This window comes from Salarias fasciatus, chromosome 13 (assembly GCF_902148845.1).
Source record: "Salarias fasciatus chromosome 13, fSalaFa1.1, whole genome shotgun sequence".
NCBI classification, from domain to species: domain Eukaryota; kingdom Metazoa; phylum Chordata; class Actinopteri; order Blenniiformes; family Blenniidae; genus Salarias; species Salarias fasciatus.
The window spans coordinates 16,853,842-16,870,005 of NC_043757.1; the positions used below are offsets into that span (position 1 = coordinate 16,853,842).

At 40.1% G+C, this 16,164-nt stretch overlaps 2 protein-coding genes across 2 annotated transcripts in view; both read left to right on the plus strand.

The window, feature by feature from the left end:
• The window catches only part of LOC115399345 (pyrokinin-1 receptor-like), a 2,829-nt gene extending 366 nt beyond the window's left edge, over positions 1-2,463 (plus strand). The window contains exons 2-6 of the mRNA XM_030106668.1: positions 1-19; positions 792-997; positions 1,150-1,371; positions 1,445-1,628; positions 2,018-2,463. The exon at positions 1-19 is cut by the window's left edge and continues 78 nt beyond it. Coding sequence (XP_029962528.1) covers positions 1-19; positions 792-997; positions 1,150-1,371; positions 1,445-1,628; positions 2,018-2,463 — 1,077 coding nt within the window. The remainder of the gene's footprint in view (positions 20-791; positions 998-1,149; positions 1,372-1,444; positions 1,629-2,017) is intronic.
• A 1,234-nt stretch (positions 2,464-3,697) lies between these two features.
• On the plus strand, positions 3,698-13,668 carry LOC115399347 (rho GTPase-activating protein 19-like). The gene is given in 12 exon segments (XM_030106670.1): positions 3,698-3,744; positions 4,031-4,209; positions 4,212-4,277; positions 5,386-5,466; positions 8,464-8,673; positions 8,794-9,020; positions 9,150-9,236; positions 10,929-10,994; positions 11,297-11,518; positions 11,608-11,703; positions 12,092-12,195; positions 12,688-13,668. Coding segments are annotated over 12 exon segments (1,386 nt in total). The 3' UTR covers positions 12,689-13,668.
• The last annotated feature ends 2,496 nt before the right edge of the window (positions 13,669-16,164 follow it).

The window sequence follows — 16,164 nt, forward strand, 5'->3', positions numbered from 1 at the left end:
CTCAGCCTGGTTGCTTCAGGTACACAAAATTACACTTAATGGATGATTCTGATTTAGTTCAGTCTGACAATTACAGCCAAGAAGCTTCCTGATTTTGATGTATTGTCAGGAAATAAAATGCGGGCGGGGGGGGGGGGGGGGGGGGGGGGGGGGGGGGTTCTAAATGATATTCTTTTTTCTAAGGGAGATTTGCCATGCAGTAGTTGCTGTATTTTCCTTCAATGCCTTTAAGAGGACCTCTTCTCCTTTTTCTCTGAAATATGAGGCCCAACTTTTTGTTAGGCAAACACATATTTAAGAATAGATTACTTCAGTATACCCTCGCAGCATTTTTTTATACACTTTCATTAGATATTGTGGTCAAGGAAGCTGTGAGTTCATAGCTGAAAGTCTTTACCGGTCATGAAAAATGTCATACAAATCAATGCTCCTGTGTGACTGCTGGGGGATGTTTGCCATGTGGTTGCCATGGAAGACATGTTTGTGGGGTAAGACTGAGGCAGTGAGTTCATGGACAATTAATTTGAATTCATTTTGCACACGCTTGCTGTAATCATATACAATGATTTCTAAGTACGGTTCTGTTTTACCTGTGTACACCACATGTAGAAACACAAAACACTTCAGTGTAATGGAAGTAGGACAAAGCAACATATATATGCAAATCACACTTTTCAGTCTTGAGAATCAGTCACTGTGAGCGTCAGACACTGTTCAAGAAATTTCAGTACTGTTGTTTGTCCACAGCGAGAATATATGAACAGTACTCCATGAAATTATTTACATTTTAGACATCCTGCAGCTGTTGACCATCCCAGTGACTTTGTACCGGTATTACTGGGAGAGCTATCCATGGCGTCTGGGCCGAGCAGTGTGCAAGGTGTACTTCATGATCCGCCAGCTGTACTGTGCTACCACAAGCTGGGTCATTGTGACCTTCACCACTGAGCGCTATGCAGCCATCTGCCACACCATGTGGTCTGTTTCCAGTCTAAAGGTGAGTACTTAGATCAGAATGCACCAAAAAACACAGTTCTTCTTTTTGATAAGTAAATGCTTTTTCTGTATTCAATTCTGAAAATGTGTTTTATTAGCATAAATACTAGTAGAATCTCTTTTTAATCTCCAATCTCTCTTGTTTTCACTCAGAGATTCCGATTGCCATGTCTTCTCCTCGTATGGATAGTTTCGCTGATCTCAGCTGTGCCTTTTGCCCTGGTGTATGACGAGGCTCGAGCCTGCATCCTGGACTACACAGCCACCACCCTCAAAGATGCTCTCCACGTCTCCACCATGTGTGAGATGACAGAGCCGGACCCGACGCCCGTATACAAAGGAGCGTTACTCCTGAGAGCAGGGTTCTTCTTTCTGGTGAGCAAAGACTCTTCAGCAGGTTCTGTATTTGCGTCAGACACTGGTTCTCAACATGCCCCTCTGTTTTCAGATACCGATGGTTTCGATTTTTACTCTCTATATGCTCATCTTGATGTACTTGAGGAGAAACGGCCGTCAGAGGAGAAACATGGGTCTAATGCGGCCTGACTCAAATCCAGAGGGAAGACGAGATATCCAACACCATCAGAACGGAAAACTCCTTTTGAATGAAAAGAGAGCTCTGAAGCTTATGGGTGAGAGATGCAAACAAAGAAATGGTTTGCTTAGTAAATTGTGTATTTACCTTGGTGGTGGATGTTTGACAATGCATGTATGTCTTTCTTCACTAACTGTTAGAAGAAATTAGATAAGATAAACACCTTAGTCCCACAAGTGAGAAATTGCAGCATTACAGCAGAATAGTGAACTCTCACACAGAGATACTGAGAAACTAAGCAATAAATGCAAAATGGGGATGGGGAATAAAGACAACTACAGGGAATTAAAACAAACACCTGAACAACTGACCAGACACTGATGGTCATGGATTTTCTGAATCTAACTCTTCTACATTTTAGAGATTTGAATGTGAATCATATCATATTATTGATCAAGTCTTTCTTTTCTTTATTTTTTTTTTCAGGTGCAGTTGTGGTGGCTTTTTTTGTTTGCAATTTTCCAGACATTGCCTCATCTCTGATGCAGGTCTATGTGGTAGTGTGGTCGGGCAAAGTCCTCTCTGTCTACACAGTCCTGAAATCCTATTTGTCACTTCCTCTGTGGTACATCAACGGCGCTCTCGATCCCTTCCTGTTCTGTATTTCTTCCCATACATTTCGAAGAGCATGCTGGAGAACTCTGGGCAGGCTCAGGCCTCGCTGCAATTGGAAGTTTGGGAAGGTGCCTTGGCTGAGGCAGAGAAGTTCAACAGAGGAATCGAACGAAACCGTTAGAGAGAGGATTGATGGTAAAGCAACCAGAGAAACGACTGGAAAGATAAAGATTACAGTCACAAATCTGTCAGACCAGAGAAATGTGGGTGTACCTGAAAACCTCTGTCAACATGAACAAAGCCTACAAATATTGTGAATTATTTTCTGTGTGTTTCTGTGTGTGTACAGAGGAGTCATCTTGTTCATCAAAAGCAATTGTTGGATGTTTTTTCCAAGACCTTTTCTGACTTTTTGTTTGTTTTTTTTTTTTCTGTTTTTTTTCTAGAAGAATCTATAAAAATATATCAACATTGTTATATAACAGTATGGATTTTTCCTTTGTTTTCAAAGAATCTTTTAGATATGTATATTTTTAATGTAAAAATTTATTTATTTCCAAACCAATTAAATGTATGTGATATGGCTTTTCTGAGAGGCACTGGACAATATATATATATACTATGTCAATAATATGGTGTTTCATATATGTTCTTCAAGATTAATGCTCAAGTTTTTTTCTTCTATAACATGCTTGTATTTGTTTTAATGTGGAGACCAGATCTAAAAATAAATTGACATTAAAGTGGGAAGAATACAGAAAGTATCTGAAAGATATGTGAAACCAACCTGAATACAGAAAATACAGGAAATGAAACCAGCTGGCATGTCAACTGTTTCCTGATTCAGGAGAACAGCTTGAGAGCAATTTGTATACGCTGCAGGTTAAAAGAAAATACTCCAGAGTCTGATTTAACTACCTGAGTGATACATATTAAAGGGAAACAGTTCATTGTGCTGGTCTTTTTTTTTTCTTCTTCTCTTCTTTATTTCCCTAAACTTTATTTCTTTGATGAAATTTTCACGTGGATGTGAAATTTCCTTAAAATAGAGATTAAAAATAGTCCATATTTTCATTTAATTGAATTCAAAATAGCAAATGATGTTCTTCCCTTCAATATTGACGTTCTATGTCATGTACAAAATATAGATTTCCATTTTTTCCTACTACATGAGCAACCACAAAACAAACGAATCACACTTTCAAGTTCAGTTTTACCAAAGGCACATTTGCTATCAATTTCAAAGAATCTTGATAGGTACATGGATGTATGTTATGGAGAATTTTCTAATGTAATTCTTTGATTTTGTTAGTGACACCCAACATTTAAAAGGAACAAGACATGCACTGGGTCAGTTAATTTTCTCAAAAATGGCATTCAAAGAGAATGTCCCTTGTGGCGTTATGTTCCCAGCAGCTTGTCTGATGTGGTGCTTTTTTTTTAACTCTCTGACAGCATGAGAATTCAATTGTTGTGACGTAACAATATGTTACCCAATCACAACAAAGTGGGCGGGGCTCCAGGCGAACCAGCGGAAGATTCAAAACGAAGATGGCGGCTGTGAATGGTTCCCTAAACAATCACAAACTAGACAGAAGGTAAAGTAATTGTCTCCTTTTTTTTCCTTTTTAGTGAAATTGCCAACGATATGACGCGATGACATAAGTATTCTCTGTATTGCAAATGACCAATGTGCGTCAGGGCGGCACACTCTATTAAAATGTTGACTCGTCGAGCCTGCTAGCATTAGCTCCGAGTAGCAGTGTATTCAGCGGTTACCCATCATTAATATATGTGTTATTTCTACAGTTTGATTACACATTTGTGCATCTGCATTCTAATTTCCACATAACCTCAATTTAGACCTTCGTTTCCGTCTCCCAGGGGGACGACATGCAGTGTGTTTATCAGTCAGGAAAAGTCGAGCCACTCTGTTGTTTTTAACCCCGACTTCTTCGTGGAGAGGCTGAGACACGAACACCCGCAAACGTTCGCCGAGCTGGTCCTCAGCAACATTACTCGACTCATAGATCTCCCCGGGGATGAGTTTGCACAGCTCATCGGGAGTCCGAGCCCAGAGTGCCCTCCTCCAGTGGCTTTCTGCGGTCCTTCAACTTCCTCAGGCGGAAAGGTGAGCACACGTGTGTTTCTGTTTCAAGCCAAAATCTCAGACAACAAACATCCAGCTTGTTGCTTCAGTTATTTATCCAAAACACTTTAAAGCGTTTACAAGAGGGCAAGAGAGCGATACATCTCAGAAACAGTGTTTTAAATTTCTGTTGCGGAACGCAGCCGCTACACAAGGTGTTGTACCTTACATATTTTGTTTTCATATTTACATTGTTGATAATCGTAATGCCTTGTTAATGTCCAAAGCTATATGTTCTTCAGGCCCCCTATTGTCAACTTAACAGCCAAGACTCAACCACAGTCACAAAACGATGTCTGGTTACAATTCACAGCTTGTCTTATTCGATAAATAGTGGCTATAAGGTGTCTGATGAATCATCTGAGTTGTTGGTTCCTGGAATGATTCAAATGGGAATTTAATTGGAGTGAAAATTTTCCATTCATTCTATTATATTAGTTCAATCTATATAATTATCTTGACAGTGGACGTTGACAGGGCAGCGTTCCCTTCCCTACTGCTGCACTCCAGACCACTTTGTTTCCTTCCCTGTGACTCATACCAGTGGACAGAAGGACTGGTTGACTGTGCTTTAGATAACTGTGGATAATAAAAAAAAAATCCTTTCTTTTCTTTAGAATAATTGGCAATAGATGGAGAGCCCAGACAAACTACCTTCCCTTCTTTCATTGATTAAGTTCTATTTTGTCCCATTTTTTAAACCTAAAAAAAACACCAAACGATTATGGTAATAATAAAAGTGATTTATGTGAATAACTGCCGTTTCGTATTCTCATGTTCAAGACCTGCAGTGCAGTATAACATGCAGTGCATATATGTTTTGCACCTGTTCCAAACTGATACAAAATCCTGAAACTAAGAATAAAGATGATCTAATTACTTTTGTTCGATATATTAGTTTATCATGAATAGTTCTGTCAAAATCTGTGCTGAATGCCATTTTTCTGGCTGTTCAAGTTTGTTTTAATGTCACAATTACCTGCAATATATTGTTGAGTCGATGTTGCATAATGCATCTAGTTGCAGTAAGAATAGCGTTTTCAGGAGCTATAATGATATGATACAGCTGATATCATTTGATGCGTTTCAGAAAAAGGAGTGGTGTTCGGTTCTCCATTAACCGAAGAAGGAATAGCACAGATCTATCAGCTGATTGAATTCTTGAGGAAAAGTGAGTATGCATTCATATGCTTGTATAATCTTTGTTGTGTAAAAGACCCTTTTACTCAATGCACTCTATATAATTGCAAAACCATGAGCTATCCCGGAAAAGAAGGTCAAGCAAGCTTTTTTCTTCTTCTTCTGTTATTTGTCTCGTAGGTTATGTGACTGTCCTTGCAGTATACACAGTGGCTTGCAAAAGGATTCACACCCTTTGAGCTTGTCCATTTTTTGTTACTTACAGCCACAGATCTAGATGTATTTGGTCAGAATGTGATAGATGAATACGATATGCCACATAATTGTGAAGTGGACAGGCAATAGCACATGGTTTTAAAGTTTGTTTTTTGTTTGTTTTTTTTTTGTTTTTACAAATTGAAAAATTAATTGTATAAGTGTACTCCTCAGAATGTATTCATTTTCATTTACATCTGATCCCTCTATATAATATCCAGTACTACCAAGTGATTTCGGAAGTGAACTAAAAATCTGATTTCAGTGTAAATCCAGCTGTTCTGTGAATGCCAGCTTTAAACAAACAGCATAAAGACCAAGGAACACACTAGACAAATTGCATTGAGTAATAAAAAATAAATAAATAATTCCAAGCTTTGAACATCTTGCAGAGCATCAAGCAATCCATCTGAAAAGGGAAAGAGTAAGGTGCATTTGTGTTGTTCTATCACATAAAGTCATTATAATATACATTTGCATCTGTGGTTGTAATGTCATAAAATGTGTAAAAGTTAAAGCGATACTTCAACATTTTGGCAAATTGGCCCATCTAGGGCAATTCGGTAGTCATTTAGAACAGCATACTTACTTTTTTTGTGAGGGCGAGCTGTTGTTTATTCAGCGGTGCGTCTGAGGAGAGCTTCACGGCGGACATAATGGAAGTGGACGGTACAGTTGCTTCCCCTCGTCAAACTCATCAAATACACAATCCAACAACCCCAAAACACACTTTGGTGGACACGTTATAATCCGCACATTCACTACGCTGTGAAACACCAACAAATAATATTGTAGCGTTACGACATTGAAGCAAATATTGGGAACTACTTTTTCTTTTGAGATCACTACGCCCAGACGCCATGTTTAGTAAGTAGTTCCGTCTTAGCAATCTTCGCAAAAAAACGCTCAATCTCGTAATTTTGCATTAATATTTCACAGCGTAGTGAATGTGGGGATTATAACGTGTCCACCAAAGTGTGTTTTGGGGTTGTTGGATTGTGTTGGATTGATGAGTTTGACGAGGGAAGCTACTGTACCGTCCACTTCCATTATGTCCGCCGTGAAGCTCTCCTCAGACTCACCGCTGAATAAACAACAGCTCGCCCTCACAAAAAAAGTAAGTATGCTGTTCTAAATGACTACCGAATTGCCCTAGATGGGCCAATTTGCCAAAATGTTGAAGTATCGCTTTAAAGAGTTATGAATGATTTTGCAAGTCACTGCATGGCACAGACCTTTAGTACAGATTCAATGCACAGTAACAAAATTACAAGACACAACAAGCTGCATGAGGACTGCTGACAAAAGCCTCCACAAGGAGAGCATGCCATAGGATTTTGTTGCTGAAAGAGAAGAGTGTTCACAGGGGGTTGCAGCCACTGATATTTTATCGAATATTTACTGGAGGGATGAACTTTGGTGTGAAAAGGTGAACAAACTTTACAGCAACCTAAAGAAGATGGTGACGTTTCCCCAAAGCTTATAGATTTGTTTGTGAACTTTGATTCACTGAGGCTGGAATCATCAGACAAACCTGAGGCATTACTCAGTGGTCCAAAGTCTTACACCCAGATGAGACCATAATCTAAAAAAAAAGAGGTTATGACTTAAACCTGTTCAGTGGAAATGACCACAGTCTATACTGATATTGATTGCTATGTCATTTGCTGCTGGGAACTGCCAGAACTTTATTCTACCAGCTGGCCAGCTTTGTGGAGGTGCAGCTTTTGTTCACTAGCGGGAATCTACTCATGCCCAGCAGTGCCAAGACTCGTTGCTCACCATACCATAGCAGTGCCTGATTGGTCTTCTAAGTAGCCTGACCTGCACCCTACACAGAATCTGTCTAGAGGAAGTTCAGTGACAATAAAAACGCCAATATAGATTAGCTGAAAGCTGCTATCAAAGCAGCCTCAGCAGCGACACTGGCTGATTGCTTTGATGCAGTGATTCATACAAAAGAGACACAGTTGTCTTTTCTGTTACTGGATTCTTGATCTTAGAAAATACTCTTTAATATGAGGACCTTGGGTATTTGTACTGTAAAGCATACGTTTTGAAATGAGACCTTTTGTAAGTTTCGGCCTGTGGCTCTGAACAACCATGGCATTCATCCCATGTGCAAAAATCTACCGATGTCACCCGGGTTACATCTTACCCAGAAGGTTTTTATTTTGATTTTCTGAGAAGAGAAACTCATGAAAAGCAACATTTTGAGGGTATTTTGTTAAAATATACATTTTAATTACATATTGTATTGAGGCTTTAAAGGGGAAAGCATAACACTGGTTCATGTGAAATGCGAATAAATCATCATTATTGAATTAATTGAAAGAAAACTTTTCTTTTCGAGTCTTTTTTTCCCCAATGATGGACCAGTTCACATTTATGCGCAAACTGAAAATGTCTCAAAATTATCATTAAGTTTGATGAATAAACTTTATCCTACTGAAGTTGGTCAATTTTTTAGGGAATCAACTTGATTTGCACCCAGGCACATGCACTACTTGTTCTTTCACTTTGTTGGAGAACAATGGATAACCATGAGGTCATAGTTTATTTCTAGAAAATTGTGATGTCATTCACTGAAAGTGGACACTGGGAGCAAGCGCCCACATCAATAATTTATCTGAAAGCACTTTGCTCCTGGTTTCTCCCTCACTCCATTCCCCCCCCCCCCCCCCCCCCCCCTCACTTCTGTGCCTTTGCTTTCTTGTACTTCTTCACTCTGTTTACCTGAATACCCCCCCTCCGGTCCTCCGCCGGCCCTCAGACCTTCACGTGGAGGGGTTGTTCCGTGTGCCGGGTCACAGCTTAAGGCAGGCGGCCCTGAGAGAGATGCTGAATGCTGGGGCCGAGATTGACCTGGAGACGGGTGACTTCCACCCAAACGATGCGGCCACGCTGCTCAAAGCGTTCCTGGGAGAACTGCCAGAGCCTCTGCTGACGCACAGACACTATCACGCTCACCTGAAGATTGGAGGTACTGCTTAACTCCCACGCGGACCTGCTGTTGCATAACGGCATTTTTATTGCCATTGAAGAGTTGAGTGTGATTTAAAAAAAAAAAAAAGAGTAATAACGACCCTCCTAATGTGTACAGAGTTGACTCACTTCGATGAGAACGGGGATAAGACTGATGTACCAGACAAGGAGCGTCAAATCGAGGCGTTCCAGCTGCTTTTCATGCTGCTCCCGGCCGCCAACCGCAGCATGCTGAAGCTGCTGCTGGACTTGCTGTACCACACCGCACGCAACCAGAAGATCAACAAGATGTCCGCAATGAATTTAGCAACAATGTTTGCCCCCCATATAATCTGGCCCAAAAATGTAAGCGTTTTTTTTGTTTATTTCCTTGTCAGAGATGTTTTTCCATTTGTCTTGTTGACAGTTTGTCATCCATAATTATAGCTGTTTTCTTGACTCTTCTGTAATTTTTTTTTTTTTTTTACACTGTAGGTGATGGCAAGTGCCCTTCAGGGAAACATCGAAAAGCTGAATAGCGGGGTAGCGTTTCTCATCAGGCACTCACAGAAACTGTTCAAGGTAAACTGCTTCATTGAAAATGTGTCAACACTAATTTTTTTTGCTCTTTTTAATGCATAAATAATAATAATAAAAAAAACTATGTTTATCAAAGAGAAAAATAAGGTGCATGAGTAAAATTTCAAGCATAATGAGATATCCAGGTCTTTGCAGTCACACAATATGGTGTTGTTGCCAGGGTTACAAGAGAAACTAACAAGATGAACACCACAGAAACAAATTAAGACTGCAGCATGTTTTCTTTTTTTTTTTGGTTGTTTGACAGTCATCGGCCCTTTAGACCTCAGTGAATGACTTATGGTGAAGATAATTCTTTAGAATTCTGATAATTACCCATAAGCTGTCTGCTTTACCCAGTTTATTATGAAAAAAAAAATCACAGACTCCTTTAAATACATGTCGCTTCAGGAAAGTCAGTGAAACAACCACCATAGTCGGTGTTCTTGTCCTTTGTTTTGACTGTGTGTTCAGGTTTGTTCTGACATGTCTTCCTTTGATTTTTAGTCATTGGTTTAATTAGAACACAGCAGAGCGCTCCTGTACTGTATGTACCTGAATATTAAGTCCACTGTGAAATACATTCAGAAACCAAGAGTGACTCACCATGTTTTCCATATCCTGGGGCATTATTTCTCTACACATCACTTTGTTGAAAGGTCTCCATTTCACTGCAGAATTATGATGGTTTTCTTCTTTTTGTGTGTTTCAATGCACTACCCTGTGGTTTCTCTTTTGTTAAGGCTGAGATGACCTTTTGCATGTTGCTGTGACTTTTTCTGATGTATATATTCTGTTGAAGTTTTCCTGTGTGCTCCCGCTGGTTTCCGAATGCACTTAGTTATTGATTTTGATGCTGTTCTTTATGAATATCAGTTATACAGTCCTGACTTCCCGTTCGCTCAAATAGAAATGTGGTCCATCATGTCCTTCCTGTCTATATTGATGCAAATGTGACCAGATGATGTGCCAGTTAAAGCTTTGATAAAAAGTGCTTTGTAACTGAGAGTAAATCACCCTGTACCAGCTACTGTGCATCTAGACAGAAAGTATTCAATCCTCTTCACTTTTCCACATTTTATTACTCAGCCTTATTCCAAAATTGATTAAATTGTTTTTCTCATCAATCACAATACCCCATAATGACAAAGTGGGGGGGAAAGATGAAGAGGTTTTTCTCCATCATTCACAAATGGAAGAATTTCAGAACCATCAGGATCTCTTTGGAGTTTTCCAAAAGGCACCTAAAGCCTGGGGGGCAAGAAGGATGAATGCAGCAATGTCCAGAGACATCCTGGATGAAAACCTGCTCCAGAGCGCTCAGGACCTTAGACTGACAGAAAAGCTGAAAAATACCCCAAATGCAGCTGTACCAAGAAAACTTGAGAGTGTAATCGCTGCCAAAGGTTCTGCAACAACATACTTAAAGGGAGTGAATACGTACTTACATGTGACATTTCAGTCTTCTTTTTTAATAACTTTGCAAAAATTTCTGAAATAACATTTTTCACTTTGCCGATTTTTGGTATTGTGTGTAGATTGATGCAAGACAATAAGAATTTCTTCCATTTTGGAGTAAGGCTGTAACATAAAATATGGAAAAAAGAGGAGTGAATACTTTCTGGATGCTCTTTTACAAAACAGCACTGTTTGTGTCATCACAGATTTTAATGTATGCATTATTTTCCATTACAGGCTCCTCCGTATATCAAAGAGTACGCTCGCTTCTGCTTCACCGGATCAAAAACTCTTACGTCAAATGTAAGTTGTGTGTCCCCCTCATCGTTTGTCTTCTGTTTTCTCTCAACAATGAGCCATCATTTAGATGTAAATCTGCTTTCAGTCAGTTGATACAAATACAAACTTTTTTTTCCCTTTCTGAGTTCAGTATTTCCAGTTTCTCAGCTAATTTTAGGTGCTTCGTGTCTGGAGGACTTTCATACATTGTTCTAAAGAGACTAATGTAAAACAAGTTTGAAAATCACACTAGTCATTCACATCTCTAGATTTATTTTGCTGCGACGTCTCGCTTGAGCTTACACAATATGGTCCAACATTTGTAGGATGACATGTCGCTCTGTTCTGGGCCTCGAGAGGGGCCGGCGGCCGCCGTAACAGCTGCCTCCCCGGCTCCGTCCATGAGGACAGTCCCGGGTGAGGTCGGCAGCAGCTGCACCGTCGGGTCATCGGACAATCCCAGTTACACTGAAACTGCCCTCCAAGAGCTTTACCAGCAAGTCAACAAGATGCCCGAGTCCGCCAAAAAGAAAAAACTCATCAGACAGGTGGGTGTTCTGATGGGGAACGTCATGGGGAGATAAACAACCGCATGACCAGTTTATAGAGTGGTAGTTTGTTTTTTTTTCTTCTGTAGTTTGAAAAGCAGCCAGCACTGACTTCATCAGCTGATTCGGGGTCACCGCTCTGCAGGGGACACTGGCGTTCGCGATCTCTGGGTGGAATCATTAAGGTTTGTCGATTTCTGTACAATCTCACAGTTTTAGTTTCCACACCTTTGTTTGTTTGTTTGTTTTTTCATGTCTGCACCACACAGATATGTTCCCTCATCCCTGTTTTCAACAGTGAAGTTATTTACTGCACAGTCACTCCCCCACTCTGCTGGCAAGATAAGCTGATATGTCTTCCGCAGCTGAACAGTTCTCTTTAGCAAACATCAATATGCCCTTTGACTCTGGAGAAGAGTTTACCCGACACGTGCAGAAAAAACACAACCTGTATTCAGCAGATTGGTGTACATGTCAGAGATTACAGAAGGATTTGAAAAGACAAGCTGATAATCAAAAACCTCCAGTTTGTTTCCATTCCAGCCTACTAAAATACCATGACTTGTTCAACAGAAGAAGGTGTTGGGAAGCCAGACATCGTCCGATAAAGAAAACAAGAGTTCCCACGAGGCCGCTCCACTGATGGCTCCAGCAGGGAACGCACCACCTGTGGAATAGTGGGTATTGTATTTTTACAGAACCAACTATGATATTTTCTGTGCAGCTGACCTTCAAATGGCAAATTGCGAGAAGCAGCAGCTACTGCTGTGACTGAGCCGACACTCGGATGTCAGGATGACTAACTGCCGCTTTAGGAACTGCTTTTATGACCGGAAATCTGCCCGGTGGTGATTTGCATGTATGGTGAAACACTTGACCGTGATTCTTTTATCCAAACCAGAACCAATTAAAACATCACAGGGATGTTATGGGACGGCACAGTTCGCTCCTAAAACTGTCGGCAACAAGTGGAAAGTCGTTTTCCTGGTTGCGGTGTCAAAGAGGTTTTCTGGCTCTTGAGCCATCTGTCTGCGGTTCACCGCCGGCACGTCTGGCCTCACACTGCTTACATTGCTAATGATGCCTGATGCCTGTGCTCCACTAAAAGGATTGAATGACAACTTTCTTTTTCTTTTTCTTCCTTAATTCTCCTGCTTTGTTTTCTCTAGGACTGAACTGTTTCAAAGGAATGGGCTCAACACAACTTGGGAAACATTTTGTCATCATCTTTAATGGATCATCTTGAGGCTTCAACAAAAGCTAAACAGTGTACTGTTATTTTTATTGTTACAGCAGTATGACTTTTTATATGCCTTTTTTTAAGCAAGTTTACCGGTCTTCAAGAGTTACTATGTAATTGTTACAGTGGCATCAGCCAGTTGTATCTGATTGCAGTTTTATGTGTTGTTATATTCTTCTGACACCTTGAACTCACTTTGAAATGACAAAGTGATATGTAGACCTTTGTCTTTTCTAAATTTTATACTTTTTAAGTTAAGCTATTGTGAATTTAATTCCCAAAATGTGCCTTAAAATGACTGTTTTGCATGGCAATCTATCTTATTTATTGTATTCCAAATATGACTTAGCGTGTCAGTACAAAGAAAATGAAGAACAGGAAGTGAGGCGATGAAAAGCTGAATGACAAAGTTATGCATTCTTTTTGTGGCTGAGAGAAAATTTGGCATGTGAACACTGATACCGAGAACTACTACTACTTTAAGCTATTTGTTCTTTTCTTGGGTTTTTCTGGCTGTGACGGACCGGCCACCTGTGGCCCGGCTCTGGATGAGGCAGGAGAAAAGATGGAGCGTTTCTTTGAGTTCTCTCTCAGGCTACTTTTGATTCCTATGCAAATTGTTATGCAGTTTAATAGCATTACGTATATTTAAAGACAAAATTGATGTATAGTTTGTTTGTTTGTTTGTTTTTTTAATGAACATTGCTGTTACATATTTTCATCTTTGGTCTTATTGTCTTTTTCTGTTTTTCTGATAGAGGGTTAGCCACTTTGAATGGCATGACATTGTGATGTCTTATTTCAGTAATACTCTGCAAAGCTGTTATTTTTTTAAGTGTAATGTGTCAACTGCTGCTGCTTAGAGTAACTGAGTCTATAGTGTGTTGTGAACCTATGCAATTCAGTGGGAATAAAAGACAAAGCATATTCTGTAGTTTTTTTGTTTTTTTCTTTTTTTTTCTCCCCCACTAGGGCTGTAGGGTAATTACACACACACTCAAACACACACCTGTCAGTTTACATGCAGGGATTAATCTGGTACGGTATAGTAGTTTCATTTCTCGCCACGAGGGGGTGCTCTTTAGCTGCTAATCCCAGGACAGGCGCGCACACTCAGTGCCATTCTGTGTAGTTACATCTAAAACTCATTGTGAGAAAATTAACACCAGATTTATCACAAGACGATGTAAAACATTGTTTCTAATCCTCTGAGCTCACTGGACAGACGACATGAACTGATGTGAGGACCTTTGTTCTGCCTACAGACCGAGTTCACTGAATAAAGCAGCAGGGTTGCCAGGTCCGCTGACATTGCCTTCTTATTCAAATTATATACCTATCAAAAAAAAAAGAAATCCAGTGTCTGATTATTCACGCACACATCAGGTTGAACAAAATGTATAATATTTTTAGCTTTTATCTACATAAATAATCGCCTGACAAACATGTTTTTGGGTCAGATCCAATAAAACCCTTTAATTGACTACATTAAGCCTTTTTAACTTTGAAATAATTATCGAGTTGTTATGCCCCATGGTCATTTTCATTGCCTGAGCATGGATTTTGATTCCTTTTTTTTTTTTTTTTTGGCTCCTGGTCTGTCAAACCTGGCTACCTTAAAAAAAAAATAAAACTACTAATGCCACAAATAGGGTAAGTTTAAATCTATTTTTTGCAATATACAAGTCAAATGAACATTTAAATAAACTGACCACAGTTTGGAGAAGAACAGCAGTGGATGATATGCACAAAGTGAGGACTTCAGGAGTTGAGGGGCTGCAGAGAAAGAGTGAGTACGACTTTCCACAATAGCAGGAATGTCTGTGTGTTATTATGGTGTCCATGTCAATGCATGCTCGGTATTGTAAGTATATGTTGTAAACATCTGTGAGAATGGGTCTGCTTCTCCTCGTGTTCCGTAAATATACAATAGGAAGAGTATTGTTTTACTGCTCCAGCTCCAGAGGGAGTTTAATATAGTCTTCCTCCTCCAGAACGAGCACGTTGATTGTAAAACGAGTCTGTCCGACTGTAATCAACTTCACATTATCTGGAGCTCTCAAAAACCCACAAACATATATGCTCGTGGCTTTTTTTGGCTGGATGTGACTTTACTCTAAATGCATGCAGTGAAATGCCTTTGTGATTATATTATAAAATACCCTAAACATAAACACATACAATTTAAAGTTAGAATTGTTTTTGTGCACTCCAGCACAGTGTTGCATTTTTTTTTCAACATTAGATGTATTTTTTTCTCCTTTGAGGCACAGCCCTTTGAGGGTGAAATACAAATAACTCTTGTCTGGAACATGCTGTGGAATTTTCTAGATGCCTAATTTGGTTTCTTTCTGTTTGCTCCCACTCTCATTTCACACAGCAGCGAAGAGGTCCACTCCTCTGTACCTGTGGCCATGATTACCTTCCCCCCAAACTTCTATGAGCTGGACAAAAATATTTATTTAACTTGACAGACTGCAGGATAGCTGTAAAGTTTTAAAAGGGACACCAACCCCACATTAATTGCAGGGCCTTAATTGCATTAGTTTTGGCAGAGGTGTGTGTTTTGCCAACTCTTCTCTCCCAGACCATTGTGGCTGCTGCCATGTCCTCCCACAGCTTTGAGAGCAGCAGAATCATTCCTGTTGTGCATTTGTGTGCATTCCTATCACGGCTCTGGGAGAGCCGAGGGATGGTACTACTACCCCCATTACTGCTAAGCACCACAGTCTCCCCTTTAATTAGCCATTCATAGAGGGAAGATCTACATTGCACTAGCATTTTTACTGGGACAGATGGAGAGTCTTTCCCCCCCCCCTCCCCTGAGGTATGTGTTCCCCTGCATTTGCACATAAATGCATATGTCCAGCAGCAGAGCAAACAGGCACTAAAAAAAACTTGCAATTTTTCTTCTTGGATCTTCCCTGCCTGTTTCTTTTTCCCCTGTGTGCTCTGCCAGTGAAACTTAACAGGGTCCTTAAGCCTGTGTGATTTGCTGATGTTAATGTTGGGAGGAATCCACCCCTCAGGAAAGCCCTCTGCAGAATTAGATCAGAAACCAAGAGGCTGGAGTGGAGCGCAGTCGGGAGTGAGGTGGATAACGGATGTGATCGTTGGTACGCTGCCATTGCTTTGCCTCGCTTTCCTTTATTAAAAACAAAGGTGCGTAATAAAAAGTGCTTTTCAGTGCAGATCTGTAGTAATCTGGACTGAAACTGGAGTAAAAGGCAGGTGTGTTGTTGGTTGTAAACAAAGGGCTAAAGTGCAGAAGCAGACACACAGTAACAACTTTTCATGAATTGCTCTTCTTTCACGGTTGAGGTTGTCATTTTAAAGTAGAGCTCAAACGTTTGGACCACGAGTGTTACCAGTACTGATTTGATGTAAAAGTACAATAGTCTCAGTA